A 13,603-nucleotide genomic window follows, 5' to 3' on the forward strand; every position below is an offset into this window, starting at 1 on the left:
AATACACATTCGATTGTGAGTTTCCAGTTGTTATTTGGGTGGGGAAAGAACAGTGAAGGGATGTAGACTGATGTCACATTCTCTGTGGACACAGCTGGTGGCAGCATCTCCATCCCTTCTGTCCCTTAGAACATGAGTGGTGCTTCTCATTTTTCCCATGACCTGGGTTCCTACCTCAGCCCTGGACTCCATGTTCACTTAGGGTTCTAGAAACACGGCCAAGGAAAACTTACTGATTCGGTCCTTCGAGAGCCTGGATTTTATTCTTTCTTCTTTGTCTGTATTCTGGCATAGGACTGCCTCGTGTGTATCAGTTTATACTTGTGTTTATTGTGTCCTTGCATTTGATAAGATTTTTCAAATGAAAGGTCTCAGAGCTTAGCTAGGATTTGTGCAGCGCTTCACCGGGAGTTGGGCTATTGGCATTTGAAATGGCATTTGTTTTCATATTTTAAGAGTGAATGAGCTCATAATATCTGAAGCCTATTCCTTTGTAGTCATTGACCTCAAGAGATGAAAATAACACATTGCTTTTTGAGTGCTGACTGTGCGTCAGACATTTTGCTAAATGCTTCACTTGTATTCATTCATTTCATCTTCACAGCTGTCTTACGCGATTCTGACTGTTAGTATCCCCATTTCTCAGATGAAGAAACTGAGGCACAGAATCAGGAAGTAGTTTGTCCAGGTCACACTGCTAGAAGTGGTGGAGGGCAGGCAGGATTCGGCTTTAGAGAGTCTGGCTGCCAAAGGTCCCGGCAAACTACCCTATCGGTCTCGTGCTTGCCCTGTACCTGGGCACACATGTGTGTGTTTCTTGTGTAAGCCAGAAAGTGTTAGCTCCTCGACGAGAAAATGGCTCCTGCGATTTGCAGACATCAGGACATGATAGTTGCATTAGACAATGTGCTAATATGCTCTTCCTCACTTAAATGTCCTCTGTGTGCAGGAAGGTTTCAGAGTAGGAGTCCCAGCCCTGTCAGAGTGGCCTCCAAATATGTTAAAAACCCAACGAGTTCTGCTGTCGCTGCCACTCTCACTCTGGTCCAAGCCCCCGTGTGTTTTGTCAGGATGGATGCCGTGGGCCCTGAAAAGCTCTCCCTGCCCACCCGAGCCTCCTCCTGTCTGTTCTCAGTAAGGGCAGCTCGCAATCACATCACTTTTCCACTCAGAACCTTCTAAAGGCTGCCTGTTTCACTCAGAACAGAACACAAAGCCCTTCCAAGAGCCTGTGTCACCGCCCTCTCCCCGTCCCTTACTTAGCACTGAGTCCCTCAGCGCCTCCCCCTCCTCCTACCCCTGGCCTTCCCGCTGTCCCTTAGGCACACTCTCCCCGGGCACAGCCCATCTTAGGACCTTTGCACTTAGCGGTCCCTCTCCCTGAAAGGCTCCTCCTCCCCCAGATATTTCTCTGACCCCTGATAGAACCCCGAAGTGTCCCCACCCCATGGCTCTCTCCCCTTCTGGCATTATTTTTCTCCTCAGTGCTTACAAAGACCTGATATGGGATACATTTTACCAATTTCTTAGTTCATTTTCTGTCTCTGAATACCAAAGTGAACATTTTATTATTTTTATTCAGCTTTGGTTCCTATTGTATCCCTGGAAGCGAGAAACCTGTGGGCGTTCAATAAGTATTTGTTGACTAAATGAATGCATTATGGAGTTGTTTCGGAGAATTAAATGAACTAACATATGGAAATAATTTCAAAAATTGCTTAGCATGAAATTAGTGTTTAATAAATGTCAGGTATTCATAAAATAATAATATTATACTTATTGAATGAATGATGAATTAAGAATTGGAGGCTATTACTTTATCATGCAGTGGAAAGAGGATAATCAAGTTATAAATGCTTTAAATATCCTAACTTGCATTTGCAGTAGAGGCTGGAGGAAGTGGCACGGCATCATTTGTGTTCTCTTTTCCTATTCCCTAGGGGGAGAGCTAGACCCCACACTTTCCTGGACAGGGAATGGTCCCCAGTCCTCGCTGCACTTTGGAATCACGTAGGGATCCCTTCAAAACTGACCCTGCCGCCTCCCACCGCCAGATGTTCTTATGTGATTGGTCTGGAGTGAAGTCTGGGCATTAGGGTCTTTTGAATTCTCCCCAGATGATTCTGCTGTGCAGCCAAGCTTGGGAACCAGTGCTGGCAGCTTTGCACAGACTGGCAGTGGCATGGGGAAAATCCTTCCCCAGTCCCTTACTACACTCAGAATGGAAAGTTCGGCCAACCAGGGTTCAGTTCTCTGTTCTGCAACACAGTTGACCGTGAGCAGATCACTTCATTTCTACAACCTTCTTCATTTAGAATCCGTCTTCTGTGTGGATTATGGTGCAAATTAATAGCTCAAGGCCAGACCCCTAAAACTGTGGGTATCCCCTTCCCTTTTTTCCCATTTCCAAAGGCAGCTCAAGAACAGCACACTCTGAGGGACGCCTGGGGGGCTCAGTCAGTGAAGCATCTGCCTTCAGCTCAGGTCATGATCCCGGGATCCTGGAATCGAATCCTGCATCGGGCTCCTTACTCGGCGGGAAGCCTGCTTCTCCCTCTGCCTGCCACTCCCCCTGCTTGTGCTCTCTCCCTCTCTCTCTCTCTGACAAATAAGTAAATAAAATCTTTTAAAAAACCAAAACAGCATGCTTTGAGATGAAGGTCTCTTCTAAAGAAGACAAGAGAACAGAACGCCTAGGTGGCCCCTTACTCCACCAGGCACACACAGCCCTGCCTGTTACAGGCCTGTGAGGGACCAACATCAGAGGGTCAAGTTTCTACCAGGGAGGCCTTTTCTAGGAACATCAGAGATCTTCCTGGTGGGCGGTCCCTGGGTCTGACATCCTAACCTGTTCCTGTGGCTCCTGTCCTGGACACCGGGGCTCACCCTACATCCGTTTTGCTGGTTTAATCAGGACTTTCAGTTCTGTCCTTTAGACAGCTGGGCTTCTTCATTCGACCTTGTGCCCACGGGTGGTCTACCCGCCTCCCTTCATCCCGAGCATGTGGCCCACCCTGGTAGCCACGTCTCACCTCTGGGTCCAGACAAACACCTGCAACTTCACAGAAGACCGCCCCTCCCCTTTGACCCCATAACACCGCCGCTCTGAGCCTGCACGCGTCTAGCATGGTGGTGGCACGTGGGGGATGGGACACCACCAGGGCCAGCTTTTTGGGTGTGTGACCCAGGCAGTCACCCGGGGCCCTGAGCTGGGTTTCCCATTCTGCTCTCTTGAAGTTCTGAATCCTGTTTGGGTGAGGGGTCCCGCATTTTGATTTTGCACTGTCGGTGCAAATCATGTAGCTGGTCAAGCGTGTGACACTTAGGAGACCTGGTGTGAGTTGCACCTGGCTTACCTCTGAGAAGCGTGTGACCTTGAGCCAGTTATTCTTCTGCTTTTGGCGTTTGCAATAAGGAGGTCGTGGGGTCAAACTGCCGTTGCTGTGGGGTGTTCTGAAGATGAAATCAGGTAACAGATGAGTGTCAGCGTGCAGCACGTAACACGTTAGCTCTCAACGAACGTTCTCTTTTTCTGAACATTCCAGACTGCAAGCTGCTAAATCGGAGATGCTTCCTTTCTGATTAAAGGGGATTTTAAACTTTTATTTTCTTAGTCGGTGGTACATGCCTAGAGGACAGATCCTGGAGGGTTTCCATTCATTCTTCTCTACTCTTATTAATTACACAAAAGGACCACAGCATTCGTCCTGCTCAGTCTTCTTCTTTTTCCATCTGAACAATGTGTTGTCCACGTGGCATATAGAATAGCGTCTTTCAAGGTGTTTCAAAATGATCTTCTTTTCCTTATTGAACATTAGAGAGCAAAAAAATTGAATGAAGTCCACGTCATTGAAATGAAAGCCCCTTATATTCCTTAAAGGAGTTTTCTGGCGTTCAAACTAATAACTCTCCCCTTACAAAAGGCTACCCTGCCTGCTGTGTGTGAACAAAGCCTTCAGTAAGAGTCTGGGGAGTTGGTTTTTGACCCGACACTCTGGCATACGAGGCATGGGCCCTGAGGGCCAAGAAGCCACTCTTGACTTCGGCTTCCTTCCTCAGATCACGCAGATCAGAACACCAGGCCAGCTTCGCCATTCCCAGCTTGTTTGGCGCATCGAATGAGATATTTTTGGATGCATTTTGAAAATTTTTCAACACCATATATATTTCGAGTTTAGATTATTTTTTTAAAAGATTTTATATATCCATTTGACAGAGATTGAGCACAAGCTGTGGGGAGGGCAGAGGGAGAGGGAGAAGCAGACTCCCCGCTGAGCAGGGAGCTCATTGCGGGGCTCGACCTCGGGACCCGGAGATCATGACCTGAGCCAAAGGTAGACGTTTAACCCACTGAGTCACCCAGGCGCCCCTTGATTTCAGATTATTGATGAAACTTCTGAAGTTAGGTATGAACAAAGAGATTCATTTAAATCAGTTGAGAATCTCTCCAGAATATAAATGCCAGGAGTTCGTTTCTCATCTTTATTGGAAAGGGGCAATGTGTTTGACAGTGGCGTAGCCTATCACCACCGGTATGATTCCCACCACTTCAGCTTCGCGGGCGCCAGAGCCCTAGGTGCTGCTCACCGAATACCCATAATCTTCTGAGGCTCTCTCTCGGCATATCAGTTATAAAGAGTTCTCTCTTTCTCTACTTATTCATTCAATTATTGATTGTGAATCCGCTCTGTGACAGGTACTGTTCCAGGCAGCTGGGATGAATCAGTGAATGAAACAAAATTCCTTGTCCTCGTGGAGCTTATATTCTAGTGTGGAGAGCAAAACAATAAAAAGAAGCGTATTCTAGGGGGGGCTGGGTGGCTAAGTCGTTAAGCGTCTGCCTTCAGCTCAGGGCGTGATCCCGGAATTCTGGGACCGAGCCCCACATCGGGCTCCCTGCCCCGCTGGGAGCCTGCTTCTTCCTCTCCCGCTCCCCCTGCCTGTGTTCCCTCTCTCGCTGGCTGTCTCTCTCTCTGTCAAATAAATAAATAAAATCTTTAAAAAAAAAAAGTGTATTCTATACTCATTAGCAAGTGCTCAGCGCCATGAGTAAAAAAGTAGAGGAGAGGGTAAAGGGGATGTGGGTGTGGGGGAGCAGGCTTGCAGTGTGCGAGTATGTGGCCCAAGGGTCACACCTGAGCAGAGACTGGAGAGCAAGGAGGGGGACCACACACATAGCTGCAGGATCAGTGTTCCAGCTTGGGGGAACAGCCAGGGCAAAGGCCTAAAGCAGAAACGAGTCTGGTGTTTTCAAGGAATTAAGGAGGGCTCGCAAAAAGCATGACTGCGTGCCTTCCCACTTCTTCCCCACGCTCTCCCAAACAGGGAATAGAAAGTTTGGAAACAAGAGGGAGAATGCGATTGCCCAGCCATTGCCAAATGCTTACACTAACGCCTCTTTTCCTTTGTGTGTGCTTTTCCCACAGTCACATGACACAGGGCATCCCGTTTGACGACCCTCGGTTGGAGAGCTGCCAGATCCTCCCTCCGGCCCCTCGGAGGGTGGAGATGAGGAGGGACCCCGTGCTGGGGTTTGGCTTCGTGGCAGGGAGTGAAAAGCCAGTGGTCGTTCGCTCCGTAACACCAGGTGAGCACGCGGCGCGCTCCCGGTCTCCTAGGATCACCCGCCGCACCCTGCCCCAGTGACCGCCGCGCTGTCCCGAAAGTGTCATCCCGCTCCGTGTCGGGCTGTGGAGCCTCCCCGAGTTTTTCCAACATGTGGATAGAGTTGGACACCAGAGGGACACAAAGGGCTCTGCAAACCGGGTTTCAGCTGCCAAATGCATCATATCTTTTGACTTAGGAAAACACTGATCTATCATTTGTAACCATGGAAATGACCTACTTCAAGTATGAAAGCACATCAAAAGAGGCAGGCGCCGCGCTGTATTTCAGTAAGTTCACAATGAAACTCCTTAGTGAACAAAAGTGGGAAGTGGCATTTAAGTCACAGAAGGATTTTAGTCATCGGAGCGGTTGGATTGTTCTTGGAGGATGCACTCTTCTCTCCCCACTGGACGCAGAATATAGTTCTGTCTACCCCATTGCCATTGAGCTGGACCAGGTCACTGACTTTGGCCAATGGCGTATTAGCAGAGATGACACTCGGAGTCTTCAAAAGTGCTTGTACAGTTGACCTTCTTTATTGGGTTTCTGTCATGGGAGTGACAAGAGAGTTTCCCTCAAGTGGCTGTTAGCTTTTCTAGAGATAAATACAGCTTGCTCTGCCGTGGGAAGCAGGACTGCCCGGCCCGGCCCTGCCTTCGTCAGCCAGTCTGTGCTCATCCGAAAGGCCCACAGGCCTGAGAAGAAGGGACTGCCAGACAGCCTAGTGAGTTTGAGGGCAGTTCGTCATACAGCAATGGCTGGCTGATCAGCGATGGGGCAAATGCCCTTAAATCCTACAGTATGAGCAGATCATTAATGTCCTCTGCCTCGGTCTTTCTTATTCGACTATACAGACGTTCAGCCATTAACACAGTTGAACATAATGCGCTAAGATACAATTACCCGAAGTGGGCTGTCCTGGCCTTTCCAGAAACAAGGCTCTTTTAATGATTTCTTTCTTCATGATATGTATTTATGAGCTTACTTTAATGGACTTGTATCGGATTTATTTTCACACAAAAGGAAATGACCCTCCCTACTGTTCCTCTTCAGAATTTGGCAAATCAGGAACAGAGCTCAGGAGAACAGTCGGGTGGTAAGGAACACAGCCTCTGGCAGCAGACGCCCTGGGTTTGATGGATTTGGAGCTCGCCTCTGCCCCGTTTGACTGTGTTTAGCTTCCATGTTAATTTCTGTGCGTTTCTGTTTGATGGGACTTTTCCGTATCATCTGGATAATGGGGATCATACTTGTGTCTCTCTTTAAGGGCTCGGGAGAGAACGAAAGACCTCATAAGAGTGCAGGTAGCTTTTTCCCGTTCCCCCATCTTGACGCTTACTGGGCCATCCACGCGCTCCCCCGCGCCCTGGTCACCATGCCTCGCAAAATTGAAGGAATTAGGGACTTTGATCTTGGCCGGCCAAAAGGATGCCAAACCTGTCAAGAACAAGACAAATAAGTATAATGTGAAGTTTCAAGTTCAGTGCAGCCAAAACCTTTATACCTTGGTCATCCCAGACAAAGAGAAGGCAGCAAAGTGACGCAGTCTACCCCCAGGTTTGGCGGTAAGGGAGCTGAAATGAAGCTGGTACACTGAATTGAACTGTATTAAAATTTTAAAAACTCAAAAAAAAGAGAGAGAGAGAGCACCTCTTCTCATTCCAAAAATATTTATTGTTATTATTACTAAACTCTAAACTATTTGGGCTGCTGAGTCTGCCAGTTAAGGAGAATGAAAGGCATCTAGTGAGTAGTAGAGACCTCAAAAGTTGATTGCATTTTTCGTTATTTTGCCATCACATGGCCCAGGGTGAGCACCGTGAACTCAGCAGCCTTACAGACTTGTACAGGGAAGAAGCGGTTTCCTTTTCTCTCCCACCACTGACTCACCACACAACTTCCTGTTTGCCAAGCTTTTTATTTCATTAGCCATAGGTCCTACCTCAGTTGTCTGTGTGGGACTGTTGAGCTTGACGCGACTGAGAATCGTACTCCTAAAATGAAAGAGATTTGTCGCCCGCTATGATCACAAAATAACACATATGCATTGTAAACAACATGCAACATAGATCGTATAGAGGAGAAAGTTAAACAGAATCACCCTGAGCTGCGACTACCCAGAGCGAACCCTTATTAACGTGTAGAGGAGACAAGTCTGTGCGTGCGGCTGCACGTGAATCACGTGTATGAGCTACGGAATGTATGATAGGTGTGTGTGCACACAGCTTTTCCTGGGTGGGGTGACGCTGAGCACGCCGCTTTCTGATAGAGGGTCGCTATAACATCTCTGGTTCGGAGATTCTCGTAAAGAGGGGTCCTCCCCAGAGCTGATGGGAGATCTGAGTGTTGTTTTAGATTTTCTCGTATTGCCCCATCGTTCCTTCAACCTCTTCCCTTCTTTGCCCTCGACTCTCCTCAGCTAGACACCAACACCTAATCTTCGACAATTTTGAGAACAGGGGACAAAAGTGAGAACAGGTTAAAGAGTACCGTTTCCAGTCATGTTTAGGTGTGAAACTACTGGTCCAGTCAACTGTGTCTTTCATAAAAATGACTCTGCTGAGGTCTCAAATGATTTCTGTGGCCCGACCAGATTTTCTACACTAGACATCCCAGCCTTCAGTGTACAGGGCACGAGAAAATTCTCAGAAGTGTGCCTCGGCTTCGTATTTTGGAAGGAACTATGTCTTGCTTCCCTCTGAAATTCTTTGGTTTTTTTTTAAAGATTTTATTTATTTATTTGACAGAGAGAGAGAGACAGCCAGCGAGAGAGGGAACACAAGCAGGGGGAGTGGGAGAGGAAGAAGCAGGCTCCCAGCGGAGGAGCCCGATGTGGGACTCGATCCCAGGACTCCAGGATCACGCCCTGAGCCGAAGGCAGACGCTTAACGACTGAGCCACCCAGGCGCCCCCCCCCTCTGAAATTCTTTATATAAGTTGCTTGATTAAACAAGAATATTTCCATTTGGTCAGAAAGCACGGGTCAGATGTAAAAGCATGGCCTATTAAATCCGCAAGTGGTTTTCCCAGGAAAGTAGTTAACATCCATCAGCCAATTCGTGTGAACATTTTTCAGTATTTGATCAGCATCTGATTTCTAACCATTTGTTGGACTGAATTTGAGTGAATGTTTGCAGATAATCCAATGGTTATATAAACTCTCGCAAGTGATTTTCAGAATTTCTTATGTGTGCAAACACTCAATCTCAGTTCCCACGTTTTGAGATGAATATTTTTTTATCACTGATAGGAGGAAATATTAAGGTTTTCCCTACTTTTTTACTACCCAGAAAGAAGATTCGTTTATGCTCCAGCTTCGGTGACGCATATGCCAAGTGTCTGGGTGGGTGGGAAGCATCTGAATTACTTCGAGATCCCGTCTCTGGCTGTGAAGTATTCATTTCAATTACTAAATAAAGTAATCGCAATAATATTTGAAAGATCATGTTTCAGCTGCACCTATTACCCAGTGACAGACCTGGAAGTAAAATGAAAATTATAGTACCCTATCAATATTTGGGAGGTAATTACATCAGACATGGAGATAGTTGAAATATTTATTTATAGGTTTTATTTAATACCGATGTATGCTTTATGCAGTTGTAGCTTTAAGTTTATGTGTCAGGAGACTGGGCAGTGACCAGTTTTTAAATTATCGAAGCAAGTTCAAAAGAGATGCTGGTCACCCTGAACTTGGCAGAGTCCACAGACGTAAGCTGTGACCCGGTTCTACCCTTTAATCCAGTTCTTTAACCTGTGTGAGTCTGGGGCGTCTCATTATATGGAAAGGATTTTAAGTGTCAGTGGGATTCTAGGCAAGGCAGCTAGCCCCTTGCCTGGTACATAATAAATGCTCAACAAATACTAGTTCCCTACCTTCTTGCAAAAACCAATGGAAAAGACTACAGTAGCTCAGAACAAAAACCAGAGTCTCCTGTCATCTCGTGTGAGCACGGGCACACGCACCCAGGTTCAGTCTCCGTCACGGTCCCAGCCACAGAAATGACCAAACAGCCTCATCCCCCAGCTGATACGACCGTCTGCTGCTTCCTGAATGATGCCCACTTTAGCTCTGCTTTCTTGCCCCCACCTTTTAGACAAGAATGATTAAGACGCCCCCACTTCTTGAACCCTGCCCGGAAACACATGACACAGGCCCCATCCTGTCTGTCCTTCCTCTGATGTGCTTGCTGCCTCTCGGTTCCCCACGGTATGCGGCCTCACCAGTTGTGCTGACTAAATAAATGCACCTTTGTTCAAATCCAGATGTGCCCAGGTGATGGCAGCTGCAGGCCGTCTGCACAGCTGGTTGGCTATCCCTTGGGGCAATACCTTCTTTGGGGGCCTTCCATACTCAAAGTATATTCAGTTGACCAGCAGCATCCAGAGCCCTTGGGAGCTGGTGAGAAGTGCGTTACCTCACCCGTCGCTCCTCCGAATCTACTGAATCGGTCTGCAGGGTAACAAGGTCCCCAGGGTTGCGTGTGTCCGTTAGAGTGTGAGGCTCTCCTAGGCTGCTGTGTCTCAAGCCTGCCTGGGAAGTTCTAGAGAAATGCCGATGCCTGATTCCCACCTCCGAAGATTCTGATTTAATTGGCTGGGGTGTAGCCTGGGCCTCTGGAGTTTACCCAGAGCTCCCCAGTTCTGTTCCCAACATGGGGCTTGAACTCATGACCCCGAGATCAAGATTCACGTGCTCTACCAGCCAAGCTGGCCAGGCACCCCTCCTCGGATCTTTCTAATGTGCAACCACGGTTGGGTTTTGTTTCGGTGGACAGCGCCAGGTGCTTCAGTGAACGGTGAGGGGGCGAGGAGGACACGGGTGGATTGGCAATGGTCTTCTCACCTACGCTTCGCTCTCCTTTGTCTCCAGGTGGCCCCTCCGAAGGCAAGCTGATCCCGGGAGATCAGATTGTAATGATTAACGATGAGCCAGTCAGCGCTGCGCCGAGGGAACGGGTCATCGACCTGGTCAGGTGCGTGACTCACTCCTCTGGGCCCTGTTCTGCGAGAGCTGACACGCAGCTCTGAGACCTCGTCCCGTGGAGGAAGGGCTGCCTGTGAGCCAGTGTAGGGCAGTAACACGAGCCCACGCGTTCACCTTGACGGTGCTGGCGACACTGACCTCTAACATAAAAACGTATGCCCCCTAAGCACGAAACACCCAAGCGCCCATTCTGTGTTAATAGCCAAGGTGCATATGCTTCCGCTGAAACGCTCTTTGGCTCCTACTTCCATTGCTATATCCAAAGGTTGCATTTTTTTTTCCCCTTCCAGAATTACCGACACATTGATATTGCCTAATCGAGGAGATCAAAATGCAATACCCAGATTCCGTATAAGCGATGAGTAATTTTATATAATCCCATGGATACGCAAGCATAGATTTCACTGAGTTTTCATACTTGACCGAGTGATTCGTTACTGAATTGTGAAAGCATCAACCGAAGCAAAAGGATAATTAGGTCAAAGCTATGACAGTTTAAAAATGTGCTTTTGGTGTATTGGCTTAGCTTGATCGTAGATGTAAATAATTTGTTATGTGATATACTTAGTGGAGCGCCAGAAAATCTATTTTATGCGATGTTAAAATATCGGTCAAGAGATTCTTGAAGTCCACTGGAGTTCCTCTCCCACAGTGTACTTAGGGCGAAAAGGGGTCATTAGAAGTTAGAGATGAAGCTATGTCTTTTGTATGAGCGGACCCTCTTGTGCCCTGGGGATGTTAAGGGATAATGGGTGTGTGACACTTGTCTTTTATAAACCGATTTTTTTTTCAAGCAAGATTGAAGCAGAAGCTAAAGCTATCAGAACATTTTAAACTGAGAAGTGGATCTTCTAACATTTATGCTCTTTCATTACAAAAAGTACATCTGCACTTTGAAAAGGCATTAAGTGGGGTGTTTTAGCGGTTTTCCAGAGAAAGTTTTTTCCCAAGCTTTTTCAGCTTCTGCTTCACGAAGAAGCACTGCAGGGTCCTGCTTCCTTGGAAGGACTGGGAGCGGGGTGAAAAGACTGAGGAATAGAAATAGAGGAGGCTTACTCGTAGGGTGAGCAACATTTCCAGTTTGAGCCCGGCAAGGCCCACATCCGGGGAAACCCGTCAGTTCCAGAAGGGCTGGCCGCCCTACTCTTCAGTGTAGACCCAATGGCATGGAACCTTTGCAGCTGGCTGGCCAAGTCCCCATGGGTGTCCACATCTCCCAAGGGTTCCTCCTCGTGAGCGGGCATTGAGGTTCATGTCAGACTCAACCCTGCATCAGGAGCGAGACCTGGAGACACCTCCCATTTTCCTGGGAGCCAGGAACGCAAGAAGCAGGGGTGACTCTGTATTGTCAAGCCCCAGGGAGGAAGCTGCGGTGTTACCGTTGGGAGCCACGTCTCTCTTGAGATGCTTGTGGTCGTCCAGGCGGGCTCTGAGCCTGACGGCAGGCCACAGGCTTCTTTTGTTCTCCCCTGGGCACACCCCTCTGCAATCGGTTCTGTTGATCTGTGCGCCCGGAGGATGGTAGAAGAACGAAGATACCCGTGTTTCAGTGTGCTGGCTCTGACTTGCTGCAGGACAGAGGCACAGCAAGCACTGTCTGAAAGTGTGATCATTTCCCAGCAATCCTACCGGGGCATCTTGAGAGAGGTTTTCCAAAAATATGTTTTCCTTCTGTGTTAATGCATTTGGAAGAAAATGACCTCACCATAAACAAAGTCTCTATAGAACTTTCTATGTAACAGGGCGCGGCGAAGATGTGTTGACTAAATGAACGACAGCTCACAGTCCACATCCAGCCTGCCACCTGTTTCGGCACAGCCCATGAGCTAAGAATGGTTTGTACCATTTTTAACTGGCTGGGAAAAAATAAAAGAAGAATATTTTGTGACACATGCAGTCCATGTGAAATTCAAGTTCCAGAGTCCATAAATAACGTGCCGACAGTCACACGCAGCCATTTATGTGTTGTCTCGGAGGGTTTTCTCCCCGCAGTAGCAGAGCTGAGTACTTGTGACCCACACCCATCTGGCCCTTGAGAGGAAAAGTTTGTCAGCCCTCTTGGAGGAGATATTGAAGTAACTGGCATTTCGTTGGTGATTACTGCAGCAGGTCCGCATACTTGATAAAGAGGTTGTGGTGTTTGACGTGGAAAGCATGTATGCTTTTTAAACATCATGAAATACTTAGGGTGCATAAAACTCCCATTCGTTTGTCGAGGCCAACCCCCCGGGGTCAGAGGTCGGAGGGCAATAGGAGCCGGGTTCTTCTTGCCAAACTGCCTGCACTTAGCGCCCCCTCTTGGTCATCGGTGGCCGCTCCTCTGACTGGCACTGGCTGTCGATTCCCTTGGGGTCCTCGGTCCCTGCAAGCTGGCTCTCCCGTGACGCTCGTCCATGAATTCTCTGGTGGCAGGGAAAGAGGGCATCCTGAGGAGCCACCCGACTGCACAGTGCCGTGCATGGGGACCTGGCACCAGCAAGACCAGCCACCCTTCAGGTTGTCTGCTTGACCCTGTCACAGAGGACAGGAAGTCACCTCTCCCCGGATCTTGGCCCTTCTGACAACGCCAAAGTTCCCTCTTTCGACTCCTTCTGTGGACTGGAGGAGGAAAGGGGAGGAGGACGTGTTGGCTGGCAGTAGCAGATCACATTGTGCCTCTTCCTAGAAAGTTCTGGGGGTCCCACTTATTTGCAGCTCGCTTTAGAATGTGGCTTGAGTCTCTTCACAGGTGTCTCACTGATATGTAACAAGGACACGGTTTAACACTGGAATGTAGCTAGGTGTGGTGGAATCGGGTGACCTGGGTCCTACATCCCGCGAGAAAAGAGACCTTGTCTGTGTCGTCCCCTTCCATGTCCCCATGACCTGCTCCAAAGATGGGTGCATAGGAGGGGCTCAGTGACGACGCGTTGAGTGAGTGGGTGGGCTCTGAAGAGCACTCTGTGAAACCTACTGATTTCCGTGGTTCCCCCAGCCCCTCCTTCAGCTCTGCAAGTGTCAATGTCAGCT

The 13,603-nt window shown here is 48.4% G+C and overlaps 1 protein-coding gene and 1 pseudogene across 1 annotated transcript in view; both read left to right on the forward strand.

Annotated features, from left to right (window-relative positions):
* Positions 1-13,603, forward strand: part of FRMPD4 (FERM and PDZ domain containing 4) — a 787,588-nt gene that overhangs the window by 687,833 nt on the left and 86,152 nt on the right. The window contains exons 5-6 of the mRNA XM_044391879.3: positions 5,427-5,587; positions 10,481-10,583. Coding sequence (XP_044247814.1) covers positions 5,427-5,587; positions 10,481-10,583 — 264 coding nt within the window. The remainder of the gene's footprint in view (positions 1-5,426; positions 5,588-10,480; positions 10,584-13,603) is intronic.
* LOC113240733 (60S ribosomal protein L38-like) lies at positions 6,983-7,190 on the forward strand (annotated as a pseudogene).

Source organism: Ursus arctos, chromosome X, assembly GCF_023065955.2.
Source record: "Ursus arctos isolate Adak ecotype North America chromosome X, UrsArc2.0, whole genome shotgun sequence".
Taxonomy (NCBI): domain Eukaryota; kingdom Metazoa; phylum Chordata; class Mammalia; order Carnivora; family Ursidae; genus Ursus; species Ursus arctos.